The sequence below is a fragment of the Panthera onca genome, chromosome D3 (assembly GCF_046562875.1).
Source record: "Panthera onca isolate mPanOnc1 chromosome D3, mPanOnc1 haplotype 2, whole genome shotgun sequence".
NCBI lineage: Eukaryota > Metazoa > Chordata > Mammalia > Carnivora > Felidae > Panthera > Panthera onca.
This window is the reverse complement of record NC_138350.1, coordinates 4,489,855-4,505,378: the sequence shown is the minus strand read 5'-3', so window position 1 is coordinate 4,505,378 and position 15,524 is coordinate 4,489,855. Positions and strand designations below refer to the sequence as shown.

General features: G+C 65.8%; 1 protein-coding gene across 27 annotated transcripts in view; it reads right to left on the bottom strand.

Moving 5' to 3' along the window:
- Positions 1 to 15,524, bottom strand: part of NCOR2 (nuclear receptor corepressor 2) — a 166,914-nt gene that overhangs the window by 38,321 nt on the left and 113,069 nt on the right. For 22 of the 27 annotated variants that reach the window (XM_081790600.1, XM_081790601.1, XM_081790602.1 and 19 more), the window contains 4 exons: positions 14,469 to 14,611; positions 7,035 to 7,182; positions 4,550 to 4,600; positions 2,942 to 3,569 (listed from right to left, as the gene is read on the bottom strand). In XM_081790600.1, the coding sequence (XP_081646726.1) occupies positions 2,942 to 3,569; positions 4,550 to 4,600; positions 7,035 to 7,182; positions 14,469 to 14,611 (970 nt within the window). The remainder of the gene's footprint in view (positions 1 to 2,941; positions 3,570 to 4,549; positions 4,601 to 7,034; positions 7,183 to 14,468; positions 14,612 to 15,524) is intronic. The other 5 variants (XM_081790603.1, XM_081790622.1, XM_081790623.1 and 2 more) reach the window with 1 other exon arrangement.

Below are 15,524 nucleotides of genomic sequence, written 5' to 3'. Positions count from 1 at the left end.
CCATCACCCACTCATCACAGGAGCAGTTGTTCCGCCCCTTTAATGTTCCCGTGCCTTGCTGGCCACTCCCACCAGAGCAGAAGCGCTCTGGAACCAGGGCTCGCCTGTTCTGTTCCCAGCATCCCTCGCACCTAGAAGGGCGCCTGACGCGCACTGGTGCCCGGTGATTTACGGAATAAAGCAACGAAAGGCAAACTGCTGGTAGGATTCTTGCAGAATTTCAGGGGCGCGGTGGAAGAACCCACACTCCAGCGGCTCTTGGAGGAAACCTGCAGCGTTCCCGCAGCGGACCCACAGGCGGCAAGCTGTTCGCTGAGCACCTAGCGTGTGTGAGCCTGGCACCAGGCCCGTCTGTGCTGCTCACGGTGAGCCCGCAGCGGGGACACTGAGGCCCAGGGGAAGGGGCTCTCCGAGGTCTCCAGCCCACGAGAAAGTGCCAAGGCACCTTCTCTGGAAACTGGGACAGAGGAGGGCAGGCGAGCTCTAGGCTTTGCAATCGGGGCCACTATCTCTGGTCGGCAGCCAAGAAAACTCCCGGCCAAGCTGCCTGCAGAAGGTGACAGACAGCGAGAGCAGAATAGGGTTCCTCCCTCCAAAGGTCGGCCGGCGGGGGCCAGAACCACACGCATCTTGGGCGCGTCCAGGGCCGCCCGGCTCACCACACCAGGGCCGCCAGGCGGAAAGGAGGGCGGGGGGCGGGCGGCCAGGACCTGGGGTCGTGCGGGGGCCCACCCGTCCCGCCAGCCCTTCCGGGAGGCCCTGGCTGCCAGGGCCTGCTCTGACGCATCTTGCCTGCGCGGCCGCGGCTGGGGGGGGAGGGAGGGGTGGCAGGCGGCCAGCCAGGAAGAGGTCAGCGAGCTGGCCTCAGTCCAGCCTGGCTCTGAGGGCGGGGGCCCAGCCTCGGTCACACAGGGCGTGACTAAACCAGGTGTCCTGACTCCCAGCCCAGGGCTGCTGCTCCCCGGGGATCGAATGCTGGACGTCCAGGCAGGAAGAGGGGACAGAGCCAGACCCAGCAGGACGGGGCAGGGGGAGGACACGTTCCCCGGGTGGGGCTGTTCTGCTGAGGGTGCGGGGCCTTCGGGCCTGGCCAGAGGGATCCAGGGGGTGAGGGGGGCTGAGCCCAGGCTTCCCAGCTCCCCAGTCTGGGCAGGCCACGTGAGCCCAAACACACTCCGGGAGGCGGCTTATCAGCACGGCTGCCCCATGAGCTCAGCACTCTTCCCGCTAAGAGCAGAAACATATGTTTCCATGACTCCGTCCCCACGGCCAGCAGGAGCAGGGTGGGGAGCAGTCCGCCCTGACCCCATTACCCAGGCACAAAGAGCGAGCGGAGTGGCTGGACCCTGGCCGTGGGCCCAATCCTCCACTGAGGGCACTGTTTTCCAAGGGCAAGCTCAGGAGCTCTGAGCCCCCGGAAGCTGGCCCGGCCTCTGCCTGTCACAGGGCCACCCACCAGACTGTCCCCCTCCTGACACAGGTGGGGTGAGGCTGCCGGTGGTGGCCCCCAGGGACCCCTGGAGACGGAAACCTGGGGACAACATGGCTCACCTCCTTTTGTGGAACGTGTGAGGACCCAACGAGCTCTGGATGAATCTGATTTCCCCATGGAATGTTCTAGAACTTGCCATTCTAACGTGCCCCAAGGTGAATCACGGGGCAGAGGAAAGGCTCCGAGTGAACTCGGCGATTTGAAAGTCAGATTTTCCTCCCTCTCGCTCTGCCCAGAACTTTTCCGAGAGACGGGAGAGGAGAGACAACAGACCGCACTGTTTTTAGTCAAAATAAAAATGACCCGCCTGCCTCACTAGAAAACATTCCTCCAGTGTCCAGATGTGGGTGGGAGTGGGCCTCTGTACCTCTGCCCTCAGCTGCCCGCAACCGGCCCCGAATCCGGGGTATGAGCTTTGCTTCTGGCCGAGGGTCTCAGGGTCCCCAAGCATCTGTGCCAAAAGTGGCTGAAATCCAGTGCTCCGGGGCTTGGGGTGAGAACCATCCTGTGCCAGGGGCAGAGACAAAAGTGAGAAAGGGAGGAACGCGTCTCAGAACCAGTGGCGTCCAAAGAGAAACGGCACGGGGTCCCTCCAGGCCACCCTAGCAGGAGAGCGGCCTCAACAGCTCAATCCGTGGGAGCCAGGACACGGGCCCCAAGCGCCTGCACCCAGACCTTTGGCGGACGGGACAGGAGCCGCCAGTGACCTCGGGATCCTGCGACCAGCAGCCTCAGGCAGACCCGCACCACTGTCCGCCGGGACGTGGCAGGCCTCTCTCACCCCCGCGCATCGCCCCGCGTTGGCAGCTGGCTGTTCTCAGAGCCTAAGTCACAGCCGGCTGAGCAGAGCATTCCCCTGAGAACGGGGCCAGGAGCTGGCACGGCCAGCTGACCCTCGCTGGGTCGCTCCGTCACTCCGCCCGCAGCACACGGGCTCCTTCCCACCCCCGGACCTTGGCACTGGCCCTGTTAAGGATGGAATTGTCACCCCCACCCCCACCCCACCCCAAACACGTTCAAGTCCTAACAGCCAGGGACTCGTGAACGTGACCTAATTTGGAAAACAGGCTCTTTGCACACGTGATCGAGTTCAGATGGGGTCATTCGGGTGGCCCCGAATCCCAGGACGGTGCCCTCGCAAGGGAAAGAAACGTGGGGAAAACGGCACACGGACACGGAGGCAGCGGTGGGGGTGCAGAGCACCAAGCACGGCCAGCCGCCGGCACAGTGGCAGGGCCCCGGCCGCACCGGCACACCTCCGGCCACCCGGGTCGCGGGGCTTCGTGCTGCAGCCCCGGAAGCCAGCCGCCCAACCCCCCCCCCCCCCCGCCCCCGCCCGGCGCGCTTCCCCCTCGACCGCCCCCTCCTCCAGCCGGGCCGTGCTCCCGAGGGCAGGCACAGAGGTTCTGCGGGGGACAGAAGCCGCCTCCCGGTGTGCCCACCGCTCACCTGTTCTTGTCGCCCCCCTCGGGCTCATCCACCTCGTCCGCACTGCAGGTGGCACTGGAGTCGCTGTCCTGGGGGGCCCCTGCTCCCTTGGTCGTGGGGGCTTTGCCCCCAGGGCCGCCGCCCTCTTTCTTCTCCACCTTGAGGGCCCCCTCGGGGGCGGCCTCCACGCTGGCCTCAGGGCCTCCTTCGCCCTTGTGGGGCCCGTCCTCCGGGGCCTCCTCTTTGCATTCGCTCTTGATGGGCTCTGTGGGGGGGGCCTCGGCAGGCTCTTCTGGCTTGCCCACGTCCACGGACAGCTCCTGGGCCACGGGGGGCTTCTGCTCCTCCTCCTCTGCCACCGGGGGGGCCGTGGCAACCTCTTCTTCCTTTTCCTCCTTGGGGACCACAGGAGGGGGTGCGGTGGGCGATGGGGGTGCCGGTGGGGGCGTGGGCGGGCCGGCGGCTTCGGGGGCCGGGGCGGGCTCGGCGGGGGCCAGTGCATCCTCCGGCGGTGGTGTGGGCGGCTCAGGGGCTGGCACGTCGGCGCCTGGGGCAGGCGGGGGCTTGGGCCCGTTCTGCCCCGCGTCCTTGGCGGCCTCGGCGCGGGGGGAGGGGATGCTCTCGGTGTCAGAACTGTTGTTGACGGTGGCTGTGGGAGGGGTGGGGAGGAGGAGGGTGAGTGGTGCGGGGGGCACAGGGGTAGAGGCAGGGGCGGCCTTCTTCAAGGCCAGACCTGCCCGTCCCGGCTCCAAAGCACAATCTCAGGATGCAGCTGCCCCATCAAGGCTCCTACACACCTGGGTACCCTGCCCTGCCCCCCTGCCGACCCCGGAGCCCGGGCCCTGGGGTCGCCGGCACCCCGGTGCGGCCAGGGCTGCGGCCTTAGCGCCCCGTCCCTGTCTGCGTGCACGCTGGAAGCCCGGCCACGGTAATGCGCGTTACCCTCTGGGCCTCGCTTTCCCCATCCGTAGAGTGGGGAGAGCGACTCCCAGCTCACAGGGAAAGTGAGCCAGGAGGTGTGGCAGCACAGGGTGACGCTCGGTGATGATCTGCTATTACATCACCACGACAACGTAAAAGGGGCCCATGAACTCTGAGGAGCCTGAGGGGAAAGGGGGGAAAGCCTCAGCACCCCCATCCCATCCCACAGGGCCTGGCACACAGCAGGTGCCCAGCAACGTTCTTCGAGTGGCCCAACGTGGGTACAGACGAAAGGCGAGGACAGCTAGGCTCTGACTGGGCTCTTCAGCCTTAAAAAAACACACTCCTGCCACTTCTTTGGGTCTCGATTTCCCCCACTTTGTGTAAAACGGGGACATTTGAGAACCCCTGCACTTGCTGTTGGCGAATGAAACGACATAAAAGTCACGAATGGAAGCACCGATGAAAGCCAACAAGACGATGGAACCGAGCGTACAGATGCGCACGAGTGTGTCAGGGAACAGCACGGGGAACAGACACTGAGCCGGGGAGGGGCACAGAGGCAGCAACAGCACAAATGGTGGCACTCACAGAGGCATGCTCACAGAATTGGGGCCCCTCGCTGAAGACGGGCGACCGCAGGATGCCCCGTACCCCCAGGCAGCCCTAACCCTATCCCACCCCCAGGCCAGATGGCTCCATTCGTACCTGGGCCACTGCATTCCCCTCTGGGCACCTCGTTCCCAGAGGCGTGTAAGGCTGGAAGGAAGGGAGAGAAGGGTTAGAAGCAAGGCGGCAGGAGCAGCAGGCGGGAGAGAGGAGGCGGCCAGGGAGGCGGGCCGGCAGTGGGCCTGGGGCCCGGCAGGCGGCAGGGAGGAGCCATGGCAGCTCTCGGCTTGGAGCGACGCACCCTCTCCCTTCAGCCCCGACGGTCCGCAGCGGCCCTGGCCCATGACGGGGTCCCGCCAGTCCCACCCACTCCTGGGTGTCTCTGGACAAGTCACTGGCCTCGTCTGGCTCTGGGTTCCCAGGACCCCGGGGGTGGGGGCGCCGGCCTCAGAGGCGGCCAGGACTGCAGGACGGGCCCCCACCCCAGCGCCCAGCCATAGAGCCGGGGCGGCCGGGGCTGCCGTGGCCCCGGACAAAGGCCTTCGGCCTTCACGACCCCCACTGCCCCCCGACCTCTCCCACTTCTGACCTCCCTTCGAGGCCTACCGCTTCCAGAAATAATAACCAAAACAACAGCGACACAGGGCCTCTGTGGGTGCTGAGCTCTGCACAAAGCCCTTCACGCCCGTGACTCACTTCCTCAGCAGGCCACCAAGACCGGCACAAGCATCGTCTCCTTTGCAGATGAGGAAACTGAGGCACAGCGAGCCTGAGTCACGCGCCCCAGGCCACACTGCAGGGGGGCAGGAGAGAGCTGACCCCAGTGTCCGTGTGCCTGCCCCTGCCTGCTGACTCCAGCAATGTCACTCCCGTCCTCTGAGATAACACACGTCGGGGCGTAGGGGGCTAGATCCCTGAATTCCCGGAGCATCAGTCTGCTCATCTACAAAATGGGCACTTACGGCCAGGCCCTCTGCCTCATCGAGAGGCTTCTGCCCATGAGGAGTCCTCAGGGGCGAGCGTGCGTGCAAGCACGGGGAGCCGTGAAGATTCGGATGGCGGGGCCCGCCCTCAAAGTGCTGCCTAGTCAGTAGGTCCGGAAAGGGCCTGGGGGTCCAGACGTCCGACCAGTCTGAGCCCTGGTCCCCAAGCAGGCCCTGGGTGACCGCTCTGTGGCTCAGTTTCCTAATCTGTAAACGGGGTGACCAGAGCACCCATCCCACTGGGTCACTGTGACAGTTCAAGGGATTAACTCAAGGCTGCTACTCTGTTTACGACGGCGACACCATGATCGCTACAGAGACGCTGATCAGAGGATGACTCCTCCCTCCCCAGACGGTTCATCTCTGCCTGGACGCTGCCTGCCCCCTGGAGAGGTCTGGCATGCTGCTGGGGCCGGCTGGTCTTTCTAGAAGGTTCCGTCGGGGCAACCTCGGGCCCTGACCCAGAACCCACCTGACCTCCCCCATCCTGGTCACAAGGGACAGGGTTACACAGCAAATGCTGGCTGCGTTGGCCGACTCCAAGTCTCCCAGTTACGTGACACCCCGTGAGAGCGGTTCTCCTCTCTCTGGGCCTCGGTTTCCGAGCTCATGAGATGGGACGGTCGCCCCGCACCTTTGCGCGGGGTTTTCTACCCTGCTGCACGTGATCTGCTCAGAGCCACCAGACCGGCCCTCCCCCCGCCCCCACCCTGAAGGGGTAGGTAAGCCCTACAAGTGACGGGGAGTTCACTACCACACAGCTCTCTTATTGGGCACCGTCTGTTCTGGTCTTAATGCCGAGCCGAAGCCTGGCTTCCTTCTACTTTCCCACCGAGGCTGCATCCCGTCCGCACAGACAGCTAGCTGGCAGGATATTTAAATAGGGGATTGGGTTTCTGCTTCCTTTTTTCTTTCTGGCTGCAAAGCCAGGACCCAGAACACCAGGACCAGAGGGGTCTGCAGCCCCTCCCACCGGCCACTGGCCAGGCCTGTCACCAACTTGGCCCAGAGAGGCCCAGAGCCACCGGCACGGGGGCCAGACTCGGTCCCCAGACCCCTTCCCAAGTGGAGACGACCACGGTTGTCTCCAGTAAGCACCGGGCGCAATTCTCTGTTCTCAACCGGGAAGCAGGGTTCGGGCTGACGACTGCACTGTGGGCTGGGAGCGCCTGGGTTGATCTGCGGGCCCGGCCTGAGGAGCCAAGAGGTGACTCACACCTTCCCTCGCCGTGTCGGCAGAAACCTGGGGGTCTGAACGCAGAGGCAGGCGGACAGGAGGGACAGGAAGGCATCCCGGGCCGGGGGGCAGGAGGACAAAAGGCTCCATTCGCCAGAAACGTGAGGACCCGCAACGGGGTCGGCTCTGGGCAGGAAGGCGACGGGTGAGGCGGAGACGTCCAGCTAAGCAGGGGTTGGGGCCTTCAGGGGCGTCGTGCCGGGGGGGGGGGGGGGGGGTGGGGGGGGTGGGGAGTTCATCTTACAAAGGGGGGCCCTTGGAAGCAACAGCATCCCACCATCCCCGCGCCTCCCCCCCAAGGCAGGCCAAGCCTCTTCTCAGAAGAACCCAGACAGTTGGAGGGCAGGTCATTTCTTCCCCTCACCTTCCGCCTCCTCTGCCACGTCCTCTTCGTTCCCGCTCCCTCCTGACACCTCCATCTCGTCGTCCTCCACCGCAGGCGGGAAGGCGGCCTCCTCGCTGGCGGCAGCCGGGGCTTTCTTCTTCTTCCTCCGCGCATTCCTCTCCTTCTCCTAGGGCACAGGGACGGTGGCGGTCAGAGCCTGGCCCTCAGCTGTCAGCTCGGGGACTCCCTGTGCCTGAGGCCTTGCCACAGGTGCGACGGACAGCGATCCCGGCCACGTGGCCACCAGGCGACCCCCCCGCCCCCCCGCCACGTCTCACTGCGGCGGCCGAGCACGCCGGTGGTTATTTTTCCCGAGGGCTCTAATCGTCCGTCAAGTCCTAGATGCACGTATGTCCGCTGCCCTGACATCCTTCTAGAACAGGCGAGGAAGGACTGTCTGTGCCTCCAGATCCCCTGTGACTCTCCAGCCCCTCTGGCTAGCCCAGCTAAGCAGTGACCGTGCAGGGCACCCCACAGGACACCTGCCAGGCACGGCCACTACGTGTGGAGCGAGAGAACGAGGGAAACCTTTCCTTGCGTGTTGCGTCTGCCCCTCACCGAGCCCCGCTTGGGAAGCCCGTCATTTCACCCCACTGGTCTTTCCAGACACCCCTCCTGTGTGCCAGGAGACGCGCGGCGGCTGAGGACCCACGGTGGGTGAGGCAGACCGGGCCGCTGCCCACAAAGACCTTCCAGTCAGGGAGAGCGGCAAAGGGCCCGTCCCTTCAGGAGAGACTCAGAGGTGGGGACACGGGGCGGATGGAATCAGACAGGGTGGGGGCCGCACGGAGGAGGTGCCACGCGAGCCGGGTCTGAGCACGGAGCGGGAGCTGGCCGGGCAAGGCCCCGGAGGATGGCGTTACAGGTGCAGCCCCCCGAGGTGGGACCCAGCCGAGCGTTCGAGGAACAGAGAGGAGGCTCTCGCCGCGGAGCCCTTCACATCCCTCCACACGGCGCCCCGGTCCCGGGAAGCCCGGCTCCTTTGCTCACGGAGCCAGATGCCCACCCCTCCACTCGGGCACCCACTCCTCATGCACTGCAGCCCGCGCCCGCACCTCGCTGGGCTGGGCGCCCCGGGAGGCCGTCTCTGCCTCCCACGCTGCGCCCCGCGGAGGCTCAGAGCACGTCCGCTGGCCGACTTCCTGAGTGACTGAATGGGCAGCGTCTGGGGCTTAAACACACAGCTGGCAGGGCCGGGGCACGTGTGGTGGCAGCGTGTGCTGGGGTCTCGGGGTGACCAGGGACCCCCAGAGGGGGTGGACTTGTTCCTAAGAGGACTTGTCTACCACACATACAGCTGGTGTGACGGGAGGGGAGGGTCCCAGCCTGAGCCCTTTGGGGTCTCCAAGGAAGGAAGGAGAACCAACCTGCCACTATCCCGGACATGCCCACGGCTCTCAGTGAGGCCCCCCCAGGCCGGCCTGAACACCGTGCCCCAGAATTCACGTCCACCCGAACCTCTGAACGTGACCTTATTTGGAAAGAAGCTCTTCACGCATGTAGTTAGCTAAGATGAGGTCACGCTAGATTAGGGTGGGCCCGGAGTCCAGCATGACTGGTGTCCGTACAAGAGGGGAATTTGGACACGGCCGCACACCGGGGAGCCATGTGTCTACAAGCCAAAGGACGTCCCACACTGCCCCTCCCCACCCCCCGCCCCAGAGGCTGCAGGGGCAAGGCGGGCTTCTCCCTGGAGCCTTCGGAGGGAGCAGGGCCCTACGGACACCTCACTTTCGGATTTTCGCCTCCAGGATTGTGACAGAATAGATTTCTATTGTTTCAAGTCACCTAGTTTGCGGTGCTTTGTTACAGGAAACAGGAAACTCATGCAACTCCCCTCCGCCGATCCCCCGGCCCCCAGCAGAAAGCCGCTCGCCCCAAAATGTGAACAGGCTGCACATTTGCCCTCGGAGCAAATGTCCCGCCACCTCCAGGCGCCAGCAGGGTCTGCTCGCCCCGGCCCCGCACCACAGCCCGGCTGGGAACGGGCCTCGGAGGGGTCCCCAGACCTCAGACCCCAGCCCCGGCCTGGGAGAGGGCTCGCTTCCTGTCCTGCCTTCTTCCTGAGCGAATTGGGGTCCTCTGAGCGTAGCCGCTCGGAACGCGGGGAGGAAAAGGAAAACGTCCGTTTGCCCGTTAGTCACGGTTTCCGTCACCAAGAGGCCAGGGCCGTGGCCCCACCCTGCCGAGCGTCCCCTGGCCATCGTGGGAACGCCCAGCTCCACCATCCCCCGGCCTCCGGGGGCTGGCCCGGCCCGGCCCCAAATCCCGAGCTTCTCCCCGAGGCGCGGCTGGAGCCCACGGAGGCACGAGAAAGTTGTGTGGCATGTGGGTTCTGTGGGTGCGGCCGAGGGTTCCCCCTTCTTCCCCCATCTATTTTTAGCGGACAGGGACTCACTCACGAGCTCGGGCTGGGTGAGGCAGGCTGCCCGGGGCGGGGGGGATGGGGGGTGGGGGGGGAGGGGGGGGGCGAGACTCTGCGACGCTGGGAGTCTCGCAGGGAACAGGGGCTCCTGGGGGTCTGGCCAGGACGCACGTCCTCCTGGGGACCCGAGGCCTCTCCGGGAGGGTTCGCCGGGCCCGGCAGCCCGGGACGCACTGGGCCAAGCGGGACGCGCCAGCACGGGGTCTGAGAGACGGGGGCTCGCGGAGCGTCTGGGGGATACACCAAACCCTTCCACACGTGGCCTCGTGCCCCAGAGTCAGGAGGCGCGTGTGCCGGAGGAGATGCTGCATGGCGGAGCCGTATTAGCGAGTGCGGTCACTGTTCGTTAAGCACCTACTACGTGCCACGCGCCTTCCACGCGTTGAGTCACGGGATGCGCACGGCTGCTGCTCCGCCAGCCAGGGCACGCTGCTCCCTGCTTCAGACTCTCCAGGGGCTCCTGAAACCCCTGAGAGAAAACCCCAGGCCCTCCTCACGCCACACAGCCCTGCGTCGTCTAGATCCGGACCCCACCCACCTCTCCAACGTGCTCATCCACCCCTGCCCTCCTCGGTCACCCTGAAACGAACACACTAGCCTCCTTGTGCAAACATACTTAGAGGGCCCCGGCCACAGGACCTTTGCACGGGTCGTTCCTCGACCTGGACACCCTTCTCCTAGATAGTGGCACGACTCACTTTCTCACCTCAAATCACGGCTTCACTCAGACATCACCTCCTCCGAGAGGCCTCCCCTAGTACCCTGTCACAATCAGCTAATCCTTGCCCCTCCGCCATCAATCACTCTCAACTATGTCCGTCACCTTATCACCTTCAGACCGCAACCAGAAATCATGCGCGTCTTCCTCTGTGTCGCAAACTAGAATTGGCTCCTTAAGAGCCTCTTTGTCCTCGGTCGCATCCAGGGCACTAGCACCCACCGAACGGATGTTCTGGAACTGCTTCTTTAGATGAGCGAACCTGACAAAGATACTGACTCAGAGCGGCAGAGACACTCTCCCAAGATCACACGGCTCATGAGTTGAGGGGCACAGATTTGAAGGCGGGCCAGGTCGTAGCACGTGGTTGCCCGGGCCGTCTTCCTCCGCAGGCCTGTGCAGCCTCGGACAGAGCAGCCAACGGAGGAAAACAAGGCAAGGCGGGGCCTGGGCTGAGACAGACAGCCAGCCAGAAACACAGAAGCCGAGCCCCGGGGCCTGGATTCACAGATGGGAGAAAAGGGTAAACCTTCGGCCAGAAGGAGGGGAGGGAAAACCTCGGAGAAGTCCCCGATGCCAAATGTTACATAACTCCGGGACACGCTCTGCCTGCCCGCCCCATCTTGCTTCCTGCTGACGACGTCGCCCCGTGGCTGTGCTCGGGCCAGGCCTGGTGCAAAGCGGGAGGGGACACCCACTGACCCCCTGCTTCCCCTGCTCCTTCCTGCACCGGCCAAGGGTGACATCTCTTCCTGAGCTCCAGGCGGGGCCTGGCCGGTGGCCAGAGGCGGCTGCCGCTGCTTCGGGATCCAGGAGGCCGTATCTTCCTCCTGAGGCCCGGGGAAGGCCGGGGAGGGCGGGAGGCAGAGGTCGCGGAGGTCAGCAGCATCTTGTGAGGCCTGCTTGCATACCACAGTGACAGGGAACTCACCCCTGCGCCACGGGTGGCCACCGGCAGGATGGACGGACCCGGGCTGAGCCCCGCCTCCCGTGACGGGTCCCCGTATCCGCTCGCCGTGCTCCCTCCACTGCTCCCTCGAGGTCAGCGGGGAACCAGAGCCAGCCCCACATTCCCGAATCACCCTTCCTCACCAGTAAGTGGTCGGCAAGGCTCCCCATCGGCTGGCCTCAGCACACGGCCTGCTGACCCCCATCTACGGGTCCCACGTACTCGGTCCACTGCTCACCCAGCGCGACCGCCCTCGGCTGAGTCCCGCGTGAGCCACATCTGGTGGAGGACAGGCCCACGAAGGGAAGCTGACCCCCCCCCCCCCCAACCCCGGCCTGGCCTCCCGGCCCCATCTCCCTGGTGAGGCCCACCCGCCAGGGCGCGGGGTCGGGCGACAAGGCGGGCGGGCGGCCTCCTCGGTCCGCTCGCTGCAGCTACGCCTCACCCGCCTCGCGCCCAGGCCTGCCTCCCGCTGACCCCACGGAACCGCGCAGTTCCTCCACCCGCAGGGGAAGCCCACGCACGGCCTGCCTGGCACGCACTGGGCGCTCAAGAAAGGCCCACTGAGCGCACGGACGCGGGATGCCCACGGCTCCCCGCGCCAACGGGGGTGAGGTGCCGCCCTTGACCGAGAGCCCATCGCCCTAGGGTGGGGCCTGGTCTCCCCTCCGCTTTACGGAGGAGGAAACGGGGGGCGCGGAGTGCTGAGGCTGCCGCGGGGCTGGGGCGTGGGCCCTCCCGCCCGGAGCCGTGCGCCGCGCCGGGCCGCCAGCCGGCCTCGTCAGGTCGAGCGGCCAACCCGTGGGTCGGCCCGGGGGGCAGCCGCACCTCACATCCAGCCGACGCCCAGGGAGACACAAGAGCCCAGCCACCGGGCACCTGGTGGCCACGAGGGCCACCCCGGCTGCAGCTCTCACCTGCGGGGCGCCGGCCCCGTGCCAGGCCCCGTTCTGAGCCCTCAGGTCCGTTCACAGACGACTCTGCCACAACAGCCCTTCGGGGCGGGCGCGCGTATGGCGCCCGTTGCAGAGCTGGGAAAACCGAGCGCCGAGAGGACAAGCTGCTCGCCCGAGGTCACGCGGCTGCTAAGCGGCGAGATGTGGATCAGAATGCAGCTCTCTGGGGCCAGAGCCCCTGCAATGGCTGTTCTGCACACACCGTTTGAGAGAGAGCACCCCCAAACGCCCCCGGGAAGGACAGAGGGTCAGCGACTTTAAAAGAAAAGGGGGTATCAAGGCCACTAGTGGCAGACAGGGCGGTCACCCTCACAGAGCAGGCACCCAGTTCTGCACAGGAGGTCGCCCAGTCAGTCTTCACCTGAGTTCTCTGGGCAACGGCCGTTATTCCCCCACTTTAGGGATGAGGAAACTGAGGTTCGGTGGGATGAGGCTGCCACCTAAGGTCACACGGGTACCAAGTGGTCAAGTCGTCAAAGCTGGGACTTGACCCCACGCACTGCACCATCCACCTTGCTGGGGTCTCTGGTCCTCCAACCTATGCTCTCAAGTCCTGGGGTCCCCGGGGTGCGGGGCGACCGTGCCCCGAGGACCTCTGGGAAGGGGGAGGCCTGTGACCCGACAGCCCGAGCTGCGGCTGGTTCTGCGTCCGCGCTGCTGGGAGGAGCAGGGGCTGGCCGAGGGGGAGGGGAAGGGGGAGGGGAGGGAGCAGAAAGACGTCTTTCTGTGCCTGGGAGATGCCGGGAACCACCCTCCCCCCGCGCCCGTCCATCTCTAGCCGGTGGGCACAGAGGCTGCCCGCCACCCCCCCACCCCCCCCCCCACCCCCCCTACCCCCGGCATGAGCCCCTCCAGGCTGTTCCGGCTCAGCCGCCCTCCGGGCCCCGAGGATTTCAGCAGGCGTCAGAGACAGGTGCTGTGTGGCCTCAACCCTCCCAGAGTCTCCCTTCCTGTGAACACCAGAGTCCTCCAAACTCCGGGAAAAAGCAGAGCTGCTCCAGGACGAGGGCACTGCCAGTGGCTCAGGGAGCATCAGGGACCGTCTGAAGAGGACTGGGGAAGGTGAGGGTGGCCTGGCCTCACCACAGGCGACCGGGAACGGGGGACGGACGAGAGCCCAACCGAAGACCGAGGGTCGGCCTCAGCCCTGCCCGCAGGGGCACGAACAGAGTCTCCTCCGCCTCCAACTGCCAGCAGCTGCTCACACACTCGGTGCAGTAAAATCCCGTTCGAGGGGCCGGTGGGGGGGCCTTAAGTTCCACACAGCGCTCACGCACGGCTCAGATGGGGCGATTCCGTCCCTGACCTGCCCGCCCCGCTCTGCGATCTCGGCAGTCGGTTCACCTTCCGAACCCCAGTGGGCTGCAGGGGGAGCAGTTGAGTGCTGCCTCCCGGGACAGGCTGCCACACTTTATACCCAGCAAGAGGCACCTGACCCGCGGGTGGGAGGGCCGGCGAGGGCTCCCTGGGGAGGACAGCTGCGTGCCCCCCTTCTTACACCTTCGTATCTACAAGGAAATACGCAGCCTGGTAATCACGGGCATGGGTCCCCAGATCATGCAGTTGTGGGTTCAGACCCCAAGTCGGCTGAGCCTCGGTTTCCCCAGATCGGAAATGGTGACGGTGTGTGGCATGTCATGTCAGGGAAAGAAAGGAAAAGAAGAAAAGACAGGACAGTTGGGAGAGACGAAAGAAAGAAAGAAAGAAAGAAAGAAAGAAAGAAAGAAGAAAGGAAGGAAAGAAAGAAAGAAAGGAGGGAGGGAGGGAGGGAAAGAGAGAGAGAGAGAGAAGGAGGGAAGAGCCTGCCCCCACCTGGCCCTCAGTTCACAGTAACAGCTGTGGAGGAAGCAAGCCTCTCTGTAGAGACCACTTACGCGCTCAGCGAGGTGAGCCCGCCCCTTCTGTGCTCCTGGCCTCCCCTCGAGGCCTGAGGGCAGCAGGACGCCTAGAGGAGGGCAGGGCTGGGCCTGCTGCCTCCCCCCCCCCCCACCTGTCCTTCCCTCCCCCGGGGCAGCCTGAGGGCCGTGAGGTCAAACGGGGGTGGGGGAGACGCTGGCTGGGGTCCTTCTGCCTCTGGGCCGCCATTCCAATGCACTGACAGTCGCAGTCCCCGGTGAGTCAGCGGCTGGACCCACACCCCCCAGCTGTCGGACCCGGGAGCGCAAGGCGGCGGAGGCGGGGCACCGCGAGGGCGCACCGGGCACGTGGGGCCGTCCCAGCTCCCAGACGGGGATTTATGGCACGGATCGTCCCTGCAGCCGTCCCACGGGTGCCGCTACGCATGAGGCCAGGGGCCGTGTCCTAGGCAAGGCGGGCCTGGAGGCGGGCAGCGGGGGACCCGGGGGGGGGGGGGGGGGGCACTCACCATCTTCAGCTTGTGCTGCTGCAGGATCTCGTCCAGGTTCTGCCTCTTCTTGTAGTTGAAGTAGAAGTTCTTACACTGAGATACGGTCTTGGAGCCCACCATCCGTGCGATGGCCGACCAGTTCCGGCCGTGTTCCAGAAGACCTGTGTGGCGGAGGGCGGCAGGTGAGGCGGGCAGGGCGCCCGTGCCCACGGCCTGGAGCCCCAGGCAGAAAGTGCTCCGATGACCAGGCCTGAGGCTCCCTGCTGGGGTCTGAGACTCAGGAAGGGGACACGGTGGGGGCGGAGGGGGCTCCGGAGAGGCGGGGGTGGGGGCCCGGCCCCGGGAGGGGCAGGCAGGTGCCCGCCCCGGGTGCACCCACGCCAAGGCCACCGTCAAGGGTCCTGGGGGCCGGGCCGCAGACCCCGCCCGGGCTCCCACCTCTCTTGCCTCCCCTGGCCGTTGTGACCCGGCGCTGACACTCCCTCACAGCTGCAGATGAGGCCTCAGGCCTCGGGAGACAGGGCTGTTTTCCGGCCGCACCGGGCCAGGGCCAGGGAAAAGGAAGGAACGCGTGAGCAGGGGAGGGAGGGTGGGGTCCGGGGGGGGGGTGTCAGCTGGAGCCAGGAGCCTCTTGACCCGGGTTAACTGGGCACATCCGGGGCCCGAGGCCCAGCATGGACTTGGGGCCCGCAAGGCTGGCTCAGGGGCTAGGGGCAGACTTGCTCCCCAAACACGAGCCCCATCTCCGTGAGCTTCTCACAGCTGCACACACTCCTGACACGGGGAGAAGTCCCCAGGAACTGGCAGACTCCGCCCCAAAGCCACCTGGGTCAAGGAAGTTCTCTCCAGTCGCACAAACCCAGGCCAGAGCTGTACCTGCCCCCCCCCCCCCAACCCCACACCCGCCTCTAGTTTCAAAGCCGTCAGTACCAGACTCGGCAAAAAACGCGGCCCCCTCCCTGCACGTGGGAGCCGCACCCGGGAAGCCTGGCCCCAGGTCTCAGTCCATCTGCCCACAGAGCTCCTGGCACACACGGGCACGCCCCGTGCGGCCAGGTCAGCCTGGGCAGGGAG